Source organism: Rhyacophila brunnea, unplaced genomic scaffold (assembly GCF_057557595.1).
Source record: "Rhyacophila brunnea isolate RB1 unplaced genomic scaffold, BYU_Rbru_1.0 scaffold_9, whole genome shotgun sequence".
NCBI lineage: Eukaryota > Metazoa > Arthropoda > Insecta > Trichoptera > Rhyacophilidae > Rhyacophila > Rhyacophila brunnea.
This window is the reverse complement of record NW_028233361.1, coordinates 11683909-11699021: the sequence shown is the minus strand read 5'-3', so window position 1 is coordinate 11699021 and position 15113 is coordinate 11683909. Positions and strand designations below refer to the sequence as shown.

Here is a 15113-nt window from a genome sequence, read left to right as displayed (position 1 = left end):
TAGCTAAAATTCAAAATGGCGACTGACAGATTACGATGACGGAGAACCAGTAAAAAGCACCAGTATTTGTTTTCATTGAACTAAGACTAATGTGTAGATAGTGTTTGTTAGTTTTTAAAATTCAATTAAACCCTGCCTAATCTAAGCCATAGTAGATAATAGTCAAAAAATATTCGTTTATCTATAAAATATCTAAAATTATGCAATTAAACCATACATTTTTTTAGATATTTGATAGATTATGGTATGGGCCAGGCAGGGCGTAATGAATTTAAAAAAATTAACCAACACCATCTGTCGGTAATTCTTTTCTTTCTTCTTTGACCATGTCCGATCCTAATAAAATCATATGGGCCTCCACAGTGTGGAGATTTGTATTACCAGATTTGTTTTTATGAGAAATGGATGTTAACCACTTGCTCAACCAATTAGGTTCACACTCCAAACACAATTTTGAAAAACAATATGTGTATTTGCCAGACCAAGGAATGAGACCTGAGATGCACGACTTTATAAGCCGACGCATAAGCCACTCAGCCATCGCAGGCTAGCAATATTTTAAATGCGTGCAATGTTAATTGAAATGCATAACAGCATTCATAGATAAATAAGCGAATGGTGGACGAAAACTATAAAAGAATTAAATTTTTTGCCGCCATTGCAATCATAACCCACTTCACCTCCCAGGTCCATGATAAATGTTATTAAATGTTCACGTACAATTTTATTTATCTTACTTATTTAGACATGTACAAATATTTAAAATGAAGTGAGACTCAAATATTTGTACAATTCTTCGACATCTCATTTCTAGTGCTTCTTAATTTCTAATGTATGAAGCTACTTACAGACTTATCTACTTTGGTGTGTTGTAGATAAATAATTGCGATGTCTGTGAAACGAATGGTTGCTTAAGACATTCCAAATATGTAAACCATGAGCCGTGGAATGGCTTGTACGTTCATAAGCAGCTTGATGTAGCAATAGAAGAAGTAAGTTGATTTTTTAAATCAAATGATTTTCTATCATTATTCTGAGTCTTTTCTAAGCCATGTATTTTAAATAAAGAATCTACATTCTTGTGTATATTAAATTTAACATGCAAAAGAATTAAACAGGTATAAGTGACATATACAGTGGAACTCGATTTTGTGTGACCAGAGTTAATATTTTCCCGCTATTTGCGTGTAGTTTCTGCAGTCTCCATACATTTTAACATATTCAATACCAAGTTTTATATTTTTATTTCTCACAATTTACGTGTGAAATATTTAAAATTAAATTAAATTTATTAATATTTTAAATTCATTGCGAATGAAATTTTATTTTAAAACTTGCAGTTCTCTGCTGTAGTCAAAGTGTGCTTACTAAACAGTTTGTAGGTTCTATTCATAAATGCAATGTACTTTACTTTATACTAATATAAAACATTTAATTTGTTGAACTACTATTCTAATCGAAAAAATGTCATTACCATTTCCGTTTTTAAACGGGGCATATCGGCATCCATCCAGAAATAGTTATTAACTATTCACCCAATTTATTAGATTCTATCTCTGGATCAGACAATGTGGATATGCCGGGCACTGGATTTGAACATCCAACCCACAACTTTATAGGACACTGCCAATACTCCACTTCGAGTGGCAAATTCAGCTTTTTTTTTTTAAATTTCACTTTTCTACAACTAATAATAATATAAATTTTTTATTTTTTTCAGTTTTACAATACAATCTTAAGAACATTTGTGACTGATTGGTATTCTAAGCTTACAAAGGAAAAATGTTTACTTGTCGAGCTTCGTTTTCTTTTACGGTTCGCTTCCAGTTCTTTATTACAAAGAGCATTAAAGGTAAATATTGCTTGACTATTTCACGGTTACTTGATATCTTTTTCGATATTTGAGCTGTTGTCATGTGCCCTTTAGGGCATCAACTAAGTCATCTCGAACTCGAACTTTATTTAGATATCAACGCGAGTGCACTTTACTCTGAGCTCATCCTTCTCACCATTTTTTCGTTAGAATTAACATACCGTAAGTAGCACTGTCACTAAATAGTGGTAGACTTGGGAAACGCATGTGGCAACTGTAAAAATAGACAACTATTTCGTATACAGCACTCAGCAAATATAGTAAATATAGTATTGTATTTCGTTTGAATGAACAAATGAATAAAATGAACCGGAATATTGATTTAAATTCGAATAAAATATAAAACTATATTATTTGCTTGAATCCTGTGTAAGACATGCTTGATTATATTAACAGCTATCACTTTTGCTAGTATTTAACTCATACACAGCCGTGTCGGAATTAGATAGCCATTCGATATAATTAGCATGTTATTTAAATGTGGTGATTAAATATTAATTATCTGGTCCGCAGTGAATGAGTTAATATTGTCGATATTCACTAAACTAGTTAAGTATGACTAAGCATCTGGCCCCAACAATTTTTTTTTTTAATTATTATCATTTCCTTGTTTTTTCGTACAAGGTGGTTATTACTAATTTTGACCAATCACAAACACCCAGGCTTTGAGAAAATCATATAAATATATTGTGGAAGGCCAGTGCCTTACGCACTGCACCACGAGAGCCGCCTTCTTAAGAAACATTGTCTATGACGATCCAAAGAGCACTAATAGTATTTTCTGCAAAATTTTGTCTGTTTTTCCTGTTCCATTTGTCTTGTAGTCTAACCTAACTAAGCCATAGGTAATCTAATTATGTATTTTTTCTCTTTGAAATAATAATAGTGATTTTCATTGATTCTTTGAAGCATAATATTATGATACCAAGAATCAAGAGTTCTTTTAATTTGTTTAATCGTACAATGCATACTCTATGCGGAAATCTGACCTTAAAAGAATAATATCAGTTGCAAGATTAAAATAAAATTATCACATATATAAATTTTATACTTTGAATAATTCATGACACATTTAATATTACCATTAGAGATTAAACACATATTTGTATGGTTATTTGTTTATGAAAACTCATGTTAACAGTTATCATGTTGTTAACTTTGACATTTTATCACGAATGAACCAAATTTTAGGACAACAAAGCATTCTTAAATCTTGCATGTATTCTGTATTAAATAAAAAAAAATATATATAGATTATATAAATGGAAATTCTTTTCGCTTAGGTACTGAATAAACATTCTTTCATACTATACTTTGAAAAATTCACCATTTATAATAATATATACCTTTTTCTTATGCCAATATAAACGTCATGACAGTGGCGAGAGGTGGAGGTAGTCTGTTAAGATTCGACATAAATAGTGCACACTAAACTTTGACAGTCATACTTACATATTTATTTTCATTGAACTGAGAATACAATTTGCAGATGGTGCTGGTTAATTTTTAAAATTCAATTTAATCCTGCCTAAAGGAATCCTGGGTCTGACAAATACACATATCGTTTTTCAATTTGTGTTTGAGTCAGCGTATGGGCCTAATAGGTTGAGCAAGTGGCTGACATCCATTTCTCGTAAAAACAAAATCTGTTAATGCAAACCTCCACTCTGTGGAGGCCCATATTATGATCTTATTAGGATCGGACATGGTTTTTTTTAAACCAAACCATAATACCTAGTTTAGGTATGCTATGGGCGATCCGAAAAAAACAGTGCAAACTTTTTCAGTCATACTTATTTGTTTTCGTTGAATTAAGAATACATGTTACAGATGGTATTGTTTAGTTTTTTTTAAATTCATTAAGCCTTGCCTAACCAAACCATATACGATAAAAAATATTCTTCTATCTATAAAATATCTGAAATTATGTATGGTTTAATTTTAATGGCATGATTTTATTTATTTTACAGATAAACAAATATTTTTTGACTATTTTCTATGATGGCTTGAATTAGGCAGGGTTTAATCGAATTTTAAAAACTAACCAACACTATTTACACATTATAGTCTTAATTCAATGAAAACAAATATGTTTAACTGACAAAGTTTAGTGTGCACTATTTATGTAGGATGTTAACTGCTTACATCCACACTTAGCCACTGCGTCGTGATTATAATGATATTCAAGTAATCAAATGTTTCATAAAAACACTCAGAATTTAATTTAATCCATCTTTCAAGTAAAAATACATATACTGCTACATAGTTAGTAAATCTTCCCAATAAAATCATTCGTTATGTTTTAATTTCGATGTATATCTTGCCCAATGTATAGTAATTAAATTAAATTTGAAAACATGTTTTATGTGTACAATTTAAGTGGTATGTACATTGTTATTCATTTTAAAGCTAATCAAATAAGCTTGTCAACAGATAAATATTGGCCATTTGATAACACGTAAGTTGGTGCCATGCGCTTTGAGACATTACGCGGTGTGCTCGGAGGCCGAGAGACTTATGAGATCTAAAGGCTACCGTACGCTGCAGGAGGCGGCCATCAAGGGTCCACTAAAGTATTCTTTGCATCCCGCTTTGACGAGTCGGCAGACTGAACTTAACTATTTAAAAAGCATAACCAAAGCAATAATGCCGTATTTATTGCCGCAGCAGGAAATAGACTGCAAGTATGTAACCATTTTATAGAATTATATCGTATCATTGATGACGTTTATTTTATCATGTAATTGAATCTTGTAAGCATGTAAGTGAAGGGATGATGACTCGAGGAGAGAGTTTATTTCGAGGGCTTAGTGTCAAACAACACTATCTACAAAAGTGCAACTTTACAGGAGAGCCAAAAATCGTTATTTTAGATTCTTGTAACTCAACAAGGGAAATGTTTATTTAAAACTAATATTAATATTTTATAATTTATTGTGTATTATACATTTATCTTGCTTATGATGATGTTAAAATTTATAGGGATAGTTTTTAAAAAATATGAAAACAAGGGTAACTTACGTAGTTAGCGTTAAACTTTACTGACGATTTAATAAGAAATTAGAAAAGATTGACATAACGTTGTTTGACTATCAAGTAGCCGTAAATGTAAAATAACGTTATCTAAAAAAAAAAAAAAACACTTTTTTGTAGATAACGTTGTCTGACTTTAAGCACTCGATTTATCGATACAAGTATACATAAATACAATGATAAATATGACAGAGTAATGTTATAATCACTGGTACGGATGTACTGATAAGATTTACTATATTTTTGATTTGACTGGCAATGTACCGTAATGTTAATATAACCGAGAGACTGGGAACAAGTGATGCCTTGATTACACGTAACGAGTACAGTGGCGAGACAGCAAAATATCACTAGACCGAGAGAGTGGTGTGGGCGAGAGAGTGTTTATACGTATTTTTCTCTTTTCAACTTTTGTGGCGAGTCAGTTCACTTTCGATCAAAAAGCAAGCTGGTTTTGTGTACTGAAACATGGATCATAAAACGTACATTAAAAATATACTAAGCTGCTCATACCACTCCTGATTAGAGATGAATTGAATGAATTATTGCGCGAAGAAGATAAACGTCTTTGGACAAGACAATGGATTTTAAGGAGACCAGATCGTGGTGCAACATACTCTCATTTTAATGAATTGGAGTTAGAAGATCCTGATGAACTGATGAGCGCTTCTGAGTATGGATGTAGAACATTTTAATAAATTGTTAAAAAATATGACTTAAACAAGTGGCGAGTACGCACCGAGTGTGTGTTTAAACATGCCGAGCGGGCTAGCGAGTCAGTGCCGGTAGGGTGGGGGGTTGGGCACTCGGTATAGTAAATAGAAAAGGGCCCGAGTGACTGTCTCGCCATCCTACTAGGCCGAGCGCTTGGTAATATGTTTATACCAACCGAGCACTCGGCCGAGAACTGTCTCGTGGTCGAGTGAGAAGTGAGAGTGACTCATCAATCATCCTTCACTATTTATATAAAAGCAATCAATACTGGTATATTGGTTAACAAATCATAATAATCATTGTTGACTAGATTATGATTGAGAAACCAGCTGACCGCAATGTCTTGTATAAATTTGTTGCATAGTGCCATAGAAAATGTTCAGTTACTGTGAATGGTATCGAATTGTGATACATCTTCACTCATACTCTCACTTGCCATAGCAATATTTTCAGTTGAGTGACCACTATGATTTATGCGTAGTCGTTGGTTTATCAATAACCGAATTTTTTCTTCATTTATTTTTTAATAAATTTTTTTCAGTTAAGGTTTCAGCTGACACATTCCAAGAAGTTTTCTTAACATATTTGTTATTTAATGCGAATTTTCACAATAAATTTGCAGAATATTAATGTACCGTTGAACTGTGTAATCCTCCATAATCAATACCCCATCTCTCTCGATCAATTCAGTGAATCCCAAATGTGTTTCATTCGAAAAAGCTTATAAAAAATTATACAATTTCAAACCTATTTGGTTATCAGGTAATAAAATGGACACGGGCAAGTAAGTCACGCATTGCTTAAGGCTATACCTTAGTTGAGGCACGGTCTAAAAAGATCGTGGCTAGGCAATGCGCGGTTTGTAGGTCGCCAGTGCAAATGACGCATGCCGAACGAAATATAATTTGTCATATAAACCCAACATGCATCCATTTAATGTTCTGTTTATTGTTATATTAGTAACAATAATAATATATTCATTGACATGTTTTCTTTTTCAAGTAAATGGATAACGTTTTTAGTCATCTTTACACGATTTAAGAATTAATACCCCCGTCGCCATCACGAAACAAATTGACGTATTCCCAGCTCGACGTTCTCTCTCCGAATGCCAGCAAGTCCAAAATTTCATCGCGCCTATAGTTGAAAATTATTTGCTGTTTCACTGATGTATCGTCTTAAGGACGGCACATTTTGAGAAAAAAATTTATGAAACTGCCTACAGGTTGTGATTAAAAAATCTCATCTCGAGAATTCTAAATAATCACAAAAGGCCAATCACAAATCTCAAAAAATTAATTTTCCGAAATTTCAAGAATTCTCATTTCTAGAGAAATATTCTATGACCAGGGAACACAGAATTAATGGAAACTGAAATACCTAACGGGTGTGTAGTATAGATGTGTTAACAAGAGTTGAGGCGAAGACACTACTCACTCAGACGTATCAGGTGTTTCAAGTTATTAAATCGACATATACTTATACGCAAGTTGTCCTCTTTTTGCTATAAGCGCAATAACTAGGCGTAAGCAAGTCAAATGGCTGTTTCCCATGGATGTCGTGCAATGCACGTTGCCTCAGAAATGCACCAATTCACACAATCTTTCATATCTGTGATCGTCTCAACTCTGGCTGAGAGACCTATAACAGGCAACCAATCTCGAGTGTGGAAGAATGTGGTGTATTGGGTTGGTTTTAACCCTTTTATATTTTTCAGAATTCTCAATATATTAATCAGAGAGATATTTTCTGGCTGGGTACTGCTATCTCTTACAGATGTCTTGGCGGATCCTGAAATAATTAATACTCTTGTTATCCTTGCCACTGGAGATGAGAAAATGTCTAAATTACCTGAGCACCCCAAACACCAGGTGGGATAATGAAGTTGCCATTTTAAAGCTATTAAAATAACCCCTATAATAAATTGAATCTTTAGTTCTTGATAGAAAGATAAAAAACATAATTTAATATGGATCCTGTTTTGTCCACTCAGGTGGATATTGTAAACTTTTTAAAAAAGCTCAGAAACATCCTATCTATTATAGAAAATCCTAGAAAAAAACGTTGGACCAAACGGGATTCAAACTCCCATCTTTCACTATCTGTGTTTTATCCATTAACCCATTCGTTGCGGACCTTTTAATTACCACATTTTAAGAACATGCTAATTATATCTAATGGCCACCTGATGGGCAACGCACCAGTTGCGTTGGACGCAGCGAATGGGTTAACCTACTGATATGTCTATGACTTGTGAATTAAGTCTAACAAGTGTTCAAAATTCTGCGAATGGAAAAGCAATTAACTTTGTCATTAATCAAGGTACTTACCTATAGATTGACTATTATAACAAAATGGTTTGAAAAACTAATAACTCCCAATATGCATATTCAGTCAGTCTTTAATGATATTTCTGACAAGAGAGTATTGAATAATTGGTTATTGATGTCTTTTATCCAATTATGAAAACGAGCAAAACTGCCAACTGAAAACTGATGACGCGAGTTGATACTGGTCATGTAATTTGGCCATCACAACAAATCCTTATTATGAAAATATGTTGAGAAAACTACATACCAGCCATCAGGCACGACTCAAAAATTACCATATTCTCCAATAAATAAAACAATAAGTTTTACTTAAATAAAGACACAATTTTAAAATTAATAAGATTATAAATAATATCTTATGCAATAGTTAAATTACACACCAAGAACAAAACGATGTTTGCTTAAAAGAAAACTATTTTGTTCTGGTAATTTAAAAACAAAAAACTACAATAACATAGGATGATAGATATAAGGATGATATATTATGTGCATACGAAAGATGTTGAAAAATACCTTCTTCTATAATAAAGAGCCTAAATGTATGAAATTGAGGCAATAAAAAGGACCACTGGTCTACTGATTAAATTAACTACTACTCTTCTGCAACATCTTCTTGGCTACGCTTCTAAGCGCTGTTGTCTACTAAATGGAAGGAGCTTGTTAGTTTATAATGGAAGTGCGGTTAAAAATGGGCGGAGCATGTTAGTTCACAGTTTTAACACGTAGCCAAGAAGATGTTGCTGATGAGTACAATTGTATAGTGTACATTATGTACAGATTAATTTTAAGAGAACTTCAAACTTATACAATGATAATATTCCATTATTATTTAAGATTCACCCAATTAGTTATTGGTTACATGATTATATGTGAAGATATTGACAAAATAAGCATTGAATATTTAAATTCATAGTGTATAATTAAATTCTGTATCAAAACAGAGATTTGAATATACAATTTAATTATAAACATCTGTGGAATGATATTTTATCGTCAATATTATGTAGTCAGCCAAAAGATTGACCATTATTTCCCATTGGAGACAATCAGCGCCAATTTGACGCCTCTGTTGACCAAGTGATTCTGGACATTCAACGTCAATTTGGCGCCACTTGTCCTTGTAAAAATGTTTTATTTTTTACTTTTAAATATTTCTTAAACCCTACATATTTAAAAAGATGAGTTTAAATAATTGGTGTTTGAATACCTACACAAGTTTTGAAAAAATATTTAAATTAATCATTTGAAATAAAGTCGTATCAGCTTTAGTAAACTCTTATTAAATTTGCTACAAAATTTATTCTGGCTGTTGGTCCACTTTTTTCTCCATTTCTGTCTGTCTCCAATGGGCTAAGATGAATAATCACGTAAAACACTAAAAAATGCATACGTAGATTATATTATAAACAAAGTAACTTCAAACCAGAAAGCTAGCAGCCATTTTGTTTTTGGTGCTACCAATAGAAGAAGAACATATTGAACTTGTTACCAATATAACCACACATAGGTACAGACCTACAAACTTATCTGAAGAATGGGATGTGGGAGCCACTGTCGAAAACTACCCAATCAAGACTCATAACTGGACAAAATCTGACATTCAAATAAAATTTTCAAAATGGCGTGCTATGGTAGTTTGTGTGGTAGTTCGGCTTGTGGGTCTGTACAATCATTTGATTCGAAAATCAAAGACTCTTTCTATCTAGAGTCCAAATTACTTATTTATTATAATGTGTAACTTTCTTCTTTCAGGTGGAATTTTTACAAAACTTTGTTCAAAATGATAGATATAAGCGATTGAGACTATTTAGCGTAGATGTAAGTGAGATTTTAAAAAACCAAGAGTACCTGTATGCGTTTATGCAATTCATGAAGTCGGCTGGAAAAGTAAACCTGATTCGATTCTGTTTAGATATAGGTAAGTCAATTTCAAGACAAATTATTGTGAAAATATTTACTATTACAGTAAAATTTCGTTTGTACGAATTCCACGGGACCGAAAATCGAAAAAAAATGTATGTGGAGAAAAATACTAAAATTTTCCCATCTATTTCATTACAGCCTACCAAATTTCTGATACAATTCTTTCAAATTAAAATCTGTACCATGTGTCATTACTTAATATATTAATTCAAATTACCAAGTAATGTAGGTAGTTATTTACCACCATGTATGTGTTGAGCTTGAATAATTATAAAAAAATACGAAAGATTTTTTATTTTTCCGATTTGTCAACACAATTGTTTGTGCGTAGTTATACACAAAGCAGCCAGGCCACAATTTTGAAAAAAAATTATTGATATTTCCATAATCTCATACGTTTGTTTTACGTTCTGCCCAAATCAGCCAAGCTGCTATCATACAAAAATCTCATAAATGCGTTTTAAAAATATGCCATTTTCGATCTGCATAGAGCAACCACATGATAATATTATTTACATGTAATGACATGTGTTTTTCTACATTAAATTAATAAACATTATTTTCTCAAGCACATTATATGTTTTTCATTTTATTATATATATAATATAATATTATAGGTATAGATTTTTCATGTAAAAATTAGTGCCAGGCAACTAAATAATAATTTATAATTTACTAAAATAGTTTTTCAAATTATTTTCAGGACTTTGAAATTCCCGAATACTTGAGTAACTTGGAAGGTTTTTTTTTTACGAAAATAGACGCAAGAATAAAGATTTATCTTACAAAAATAAGAATTGGCTGCATTCCAGAATGAACATAATCTAAAAAAACGGTTTTGCACAAGACAGCCCGGACTGCTAAAATACCAAAACTTCATAGATTTTATGCCTTTATCTCTTAAAAGTTACACAAAATCATATATATATATATATACAATATCTATCATTCAAAAAGTATAAAAACTATACAGAGGCTTTGTGGATTTAAAGAAACACAATTTACATAAAAGTGCTCTCTGAGGTTTGTGTGGACTGGCTGCTTTGCGTATAACTACTCTCGTTTGGTATTCAATCGGTTGTCTAGTAAAACTCTGTGAAAATACAATAAACAATTAAATACCTACAGCCCTGGAACATTACTGACTTAATTATTGTTTTACCTATGAGTGGAGTGCAGTTGTGCCACTGTGTGAATGGGTCATAAAATGTCAAGATTATTTATTACCTTCATAAAATAAGTAATTTATGTTTTAAAAAGAGTTTGTCACAATTATTAGACATTTCATGGTTATCTAAAATTGCATCTTTCCACATATTCACAAAATTAAATGAGATATGTTTATCAATCCAATAAACAAACCGTAAGATTTTCAATGCGAAAGATAAAATATTTTCACTGTCTCGTGAGTTGCAATTTTTGATCTAAACTGTGCAGCAAAATGATACTCTTTTTCAACAGATACAGGTTTTCTTGAATTCATATATTTTCATTTCAGATGCGTTCAACAAAAAGATTCTTCAGCCCGATTTGAGTTTGAGCGAAAAAGTGTCCTTATTTAACAATGCGTGGGATATTTACCTCATGTATTTCGTGCAAGAGAGTCCATCTTACATACCGTTTGCCAAAGAGAACCTGGAGCAACTGGTCTCCATTCTGAGCGGTGGGGCGGATGCCATCATAAAACTGCAAACAAGTCGAGCACTCTTCCAGGCGTACGATCATGTCTTCTTATTGCTGGACCAAGAGTGGGCGCCAAAGTTCTTTGATAGTGAACATGTGGGTATATTGTACAATATTTCTCTTTATCTTTCCCAGTATACAGCCTAGGAGTCCAAATAAGATAATTAATTTAATTATTTATGTTACATACTTGTCAGTAACGTGTCGGATTATAAAATCGTGGCTCTATGGTTTAAATACCAAGTGGCAAAATCAATTTTTATTTTTATTGTCTGTTTGAACCCAAAGCACAGACCTAATAGGTTGTGTAAGTGGCTAAAGTACATTTCTCATGAAATAAAAATCTGTTAGGAAACCTTTTTGTGAGGTGGCTAAGATCCACATTGGATTGTAGTCAATTTTTAAAATAAATTTAGATTCCTATTGTTGAAAATACATAATTTAAAAAAAAAACTTCAAAATATTTGGATCATGGGTTTCAAACTCGAATCGTTCGCTGTCTGTGTGAGTGCTCTTATCCATTATAATATTGATCTTCGAATATCCTATCTATCACTCTTCTCATGACATCCTCTTTTCGAGATCGGCCACCATCATAGCAATCAGGGGCGGCTCTACCTTAAGGGTTCATAAGGATCATCCCCACATGTCAATCATGTCTATACACGTCAGATATTTTTATTATTGGTCATAATATACATACCTACTTCATTGAGTACATGATTAAATGAACTACTTATTTAATTATTTATTTTATCCATCTGAACCGTTGCAATTTTATAGAGATATGTATTATTTTTATACAAATAAATAAAGCAATGATTGTAAATTATGTAATAACATAATGATGATTACACGGTATTATAGTAATTAATTTAATTAAATACGCCCTATTTCACGGTGACACTTATGTACAAATTAAGAAAGCTATGGTGTCCTATTTTTCACTGACCGGGGGATGACTCGGTCCCATCCTGTCGCCACCGTACAAATCTCGATCCAAGAAGGATGCGAACGCATTAGCGTTAGTATACGCATACTGGGGAGCGATTCAAATCACCCCTAGGTGAGTGAAATAAGCTCGCTGTATGTCGTTCTTCAAAACTGATAATGGTAAGTGTAGGTATACTAATTATTATTATTAATTAAGTTAATATTTTTAAACACGTTTTTAAAAAGTAACGACTCAGACAATCATATTATCGCACCAGGGGAATAATAGTGGCACAACTCAAAATTTTGTTTTTGCAGGAGAGCAGTTTGAATATTTTATTTTGGTATGTTAAGGGGGGACATGCTCAGCGTAGGTCAAAATGGAGCTTTTGTTCTATTTTCAAAGCATGATCCTGGACATACCTTAAACATTGTAGATAATCTATTTGTAAAATTTTGAAGCCTTATTATCCTTTATATTTATTTTAAACATTTGATGACTGCATAAAGTATTTTTATTACATGAAATAGTATTCTTTTAAACCTCTCGCTCTAATGTTTTAGAATATAGTCATATTTCGGTACAAAACTGTGCAGTGGTGTTAAGATTTTTTACATTTATTAATTTTTTAACGCATTTATATAACCATTAGTATAATTTATGACGAGATAATTTTAGTAAAATATTTACGATAAAAAATTATATTGATAATCTCTGTGATCCCAAATTTGACAAGAATTATGCATTTTATTATTCAAAAAATGGGCAAGATTAACACATTTGAAGATAATTCTAAAGATACTGATTATAAGCTATGTCTTTGTTATAAGCTCTAAGACATAGCTTATAATCAGTTAAATTTAAAACTTTCATATTAAGTGTTTATTAAAGTAATATGTGTCTAGGTAGGTTTTATATCATGAATAGTTTTTTTTTACTCTTTATGTGCATTTAAATCAAATAATAATACCTAAATACATGAATAAATAGGCGTGTCTGGAAATCTGTAGGTACATACACAGTTCGCCGTATCCGAAATATTGTATGGGTAATAATATATGGTCGTATATTAAAGACTGTTCAACCTCTTTAGGTCGTATAGTACTGAGATAAAATTCATGTCTAAATAAAACACTGTTCTTGTCGGTTTACAGGAAGCCAGTGGCAAACAAATTTTGGAAATAGCCGATTACTGGATAATTTTTTGTTAGGTTAGGTTTTCATTTTTGAATTTATGAATTTTGCCACAATCGGCTATGATAATTGAATTAATATTCATATTGAATCTAATAAAATTGGATACTTTATCTTATAGTATACGGTCATCTCTTTCCGATAGAAAGCTCACCGCAAACTGTGCCACGGTGAAATGCATTACGTACAATTTACATGTAACCTTAAATGGGACAGGCGGTGACTTTTTTTTTAAATTAACGGTAACCTATATTTTATCTACTTAAGGTTTTATAACTAATTTAATCACGGTAAGTAGTAAAATGTGTGGCATTGCGGATTAGTAGCTCTGTAATATTCTAAATCTAAATGTATTAACGTAGTATTTATAATGAACGTAAGTGCAAAACCTTTAGAAGAATGCAATTACGGCTGACGCAATACACAATATATAATAACATAATATATTATAATTACTTATATAATAATTATTCAAACGAATATTTCCAGAAAACCTATTGTTTTGATACTATACACATACTTGGTAATGGTATCAATATGATACTTTTAGAATATTTCAAGGTCCACGCACAAAAACTTTCAATATTTGTAGGTATCAATTAATTGGTATTTGTATGCATAGTAGTTGTACGTACCTACGAAAAAGTTCTTAGAAATATAATTATTAAAACATGTATTTTTATACGCATTGTATAAAATGGTTCACTATTGCTTACAATAAAATTGCTGCGATAAAAAGAACAATAAAAGTGGTAACTAGAGAATCTTAATTGGTTCATGTTATTAATAATTGTTTGCAATACGCCGCTCAGCTAAAATTATTTTCGCATCTTATTATAAGTACCTTCGTACCTGAGCTGGCAGAAAAAACAACTGACAAATTGTAGAAATCCATACTAAGAATCATTTGGGCAAAAGTCTCCTTAGGATATTGGATTCGTCCCCCATTTTAATGTGTTTTTTTATGGGTTGACAGTTAAAAACGTGAGCTGGCCGGTGTTTAATAATATGGCTTCAAAATTATACAAATAGATTATCTACAACGTTTAAGGTATGTCCAGGATCATGCTTTGAAAATAGAAAAAAAGCTCCATTTTGACCCACGCTGAGCACGTCCGCCCTTAACCTTTCTAACGCGGCAACTGACTTTAGTCAGCCTATACGCGCGAGTCATCCGCGCGTCAGCTGACTAAAGTCATTTCGATTTTCGTTTGCCTAGTACTCCTTTCGGCCAGGCGCGAATAATTCGAACATTGATTTAATTTATTCAGAAATCATCCTTCTCTTGACATCTGTCAATGGATAGCCTAAACTTTTGTTCTATCTAATTTAAATAAATATTTTTCGGGAGCGTGTCTTGAATAAAAAAATATCAGTCATCGGGCCAATTCAAATTTGCCGCGTATATAGTGTCTTATCGCTTCTTAGT

General features: G+C 32.1%; 1 protein-coding gene across 1 annotated transcript in view; it reads left to right on the top strand.

Annotated features, from left to right (window-relative positions):
• Positions 1-15113, top strand: part of LOC147063266 (sorting nexin-14-like) — a 33245-nt gene that overhangs the window by 1510 nt on the left and 16622 nt on the right. The window contains exons 3-8 of the mRNA XM_085960060.1: positions 876-992; positions 1721-1852; positions 4307-4557; positions 7338-7491; positions 9703-9868; positions 11372-11652. Of these exons, the coding sequence (XP_085816186.1) occupies positions 876-992; positions 1721-1852; positions 4307-4557; positions 7338-7491; positions 9703-9868; positions 11372-11652 (1101 nt within the window). The remainder of the gene's footprint in view (positions 1-875; positions 993-1720; positions 1853-4306; positions 4558-7337; positions 7492-9702; positions 9869-11371; positions 11653-15113) is intronic.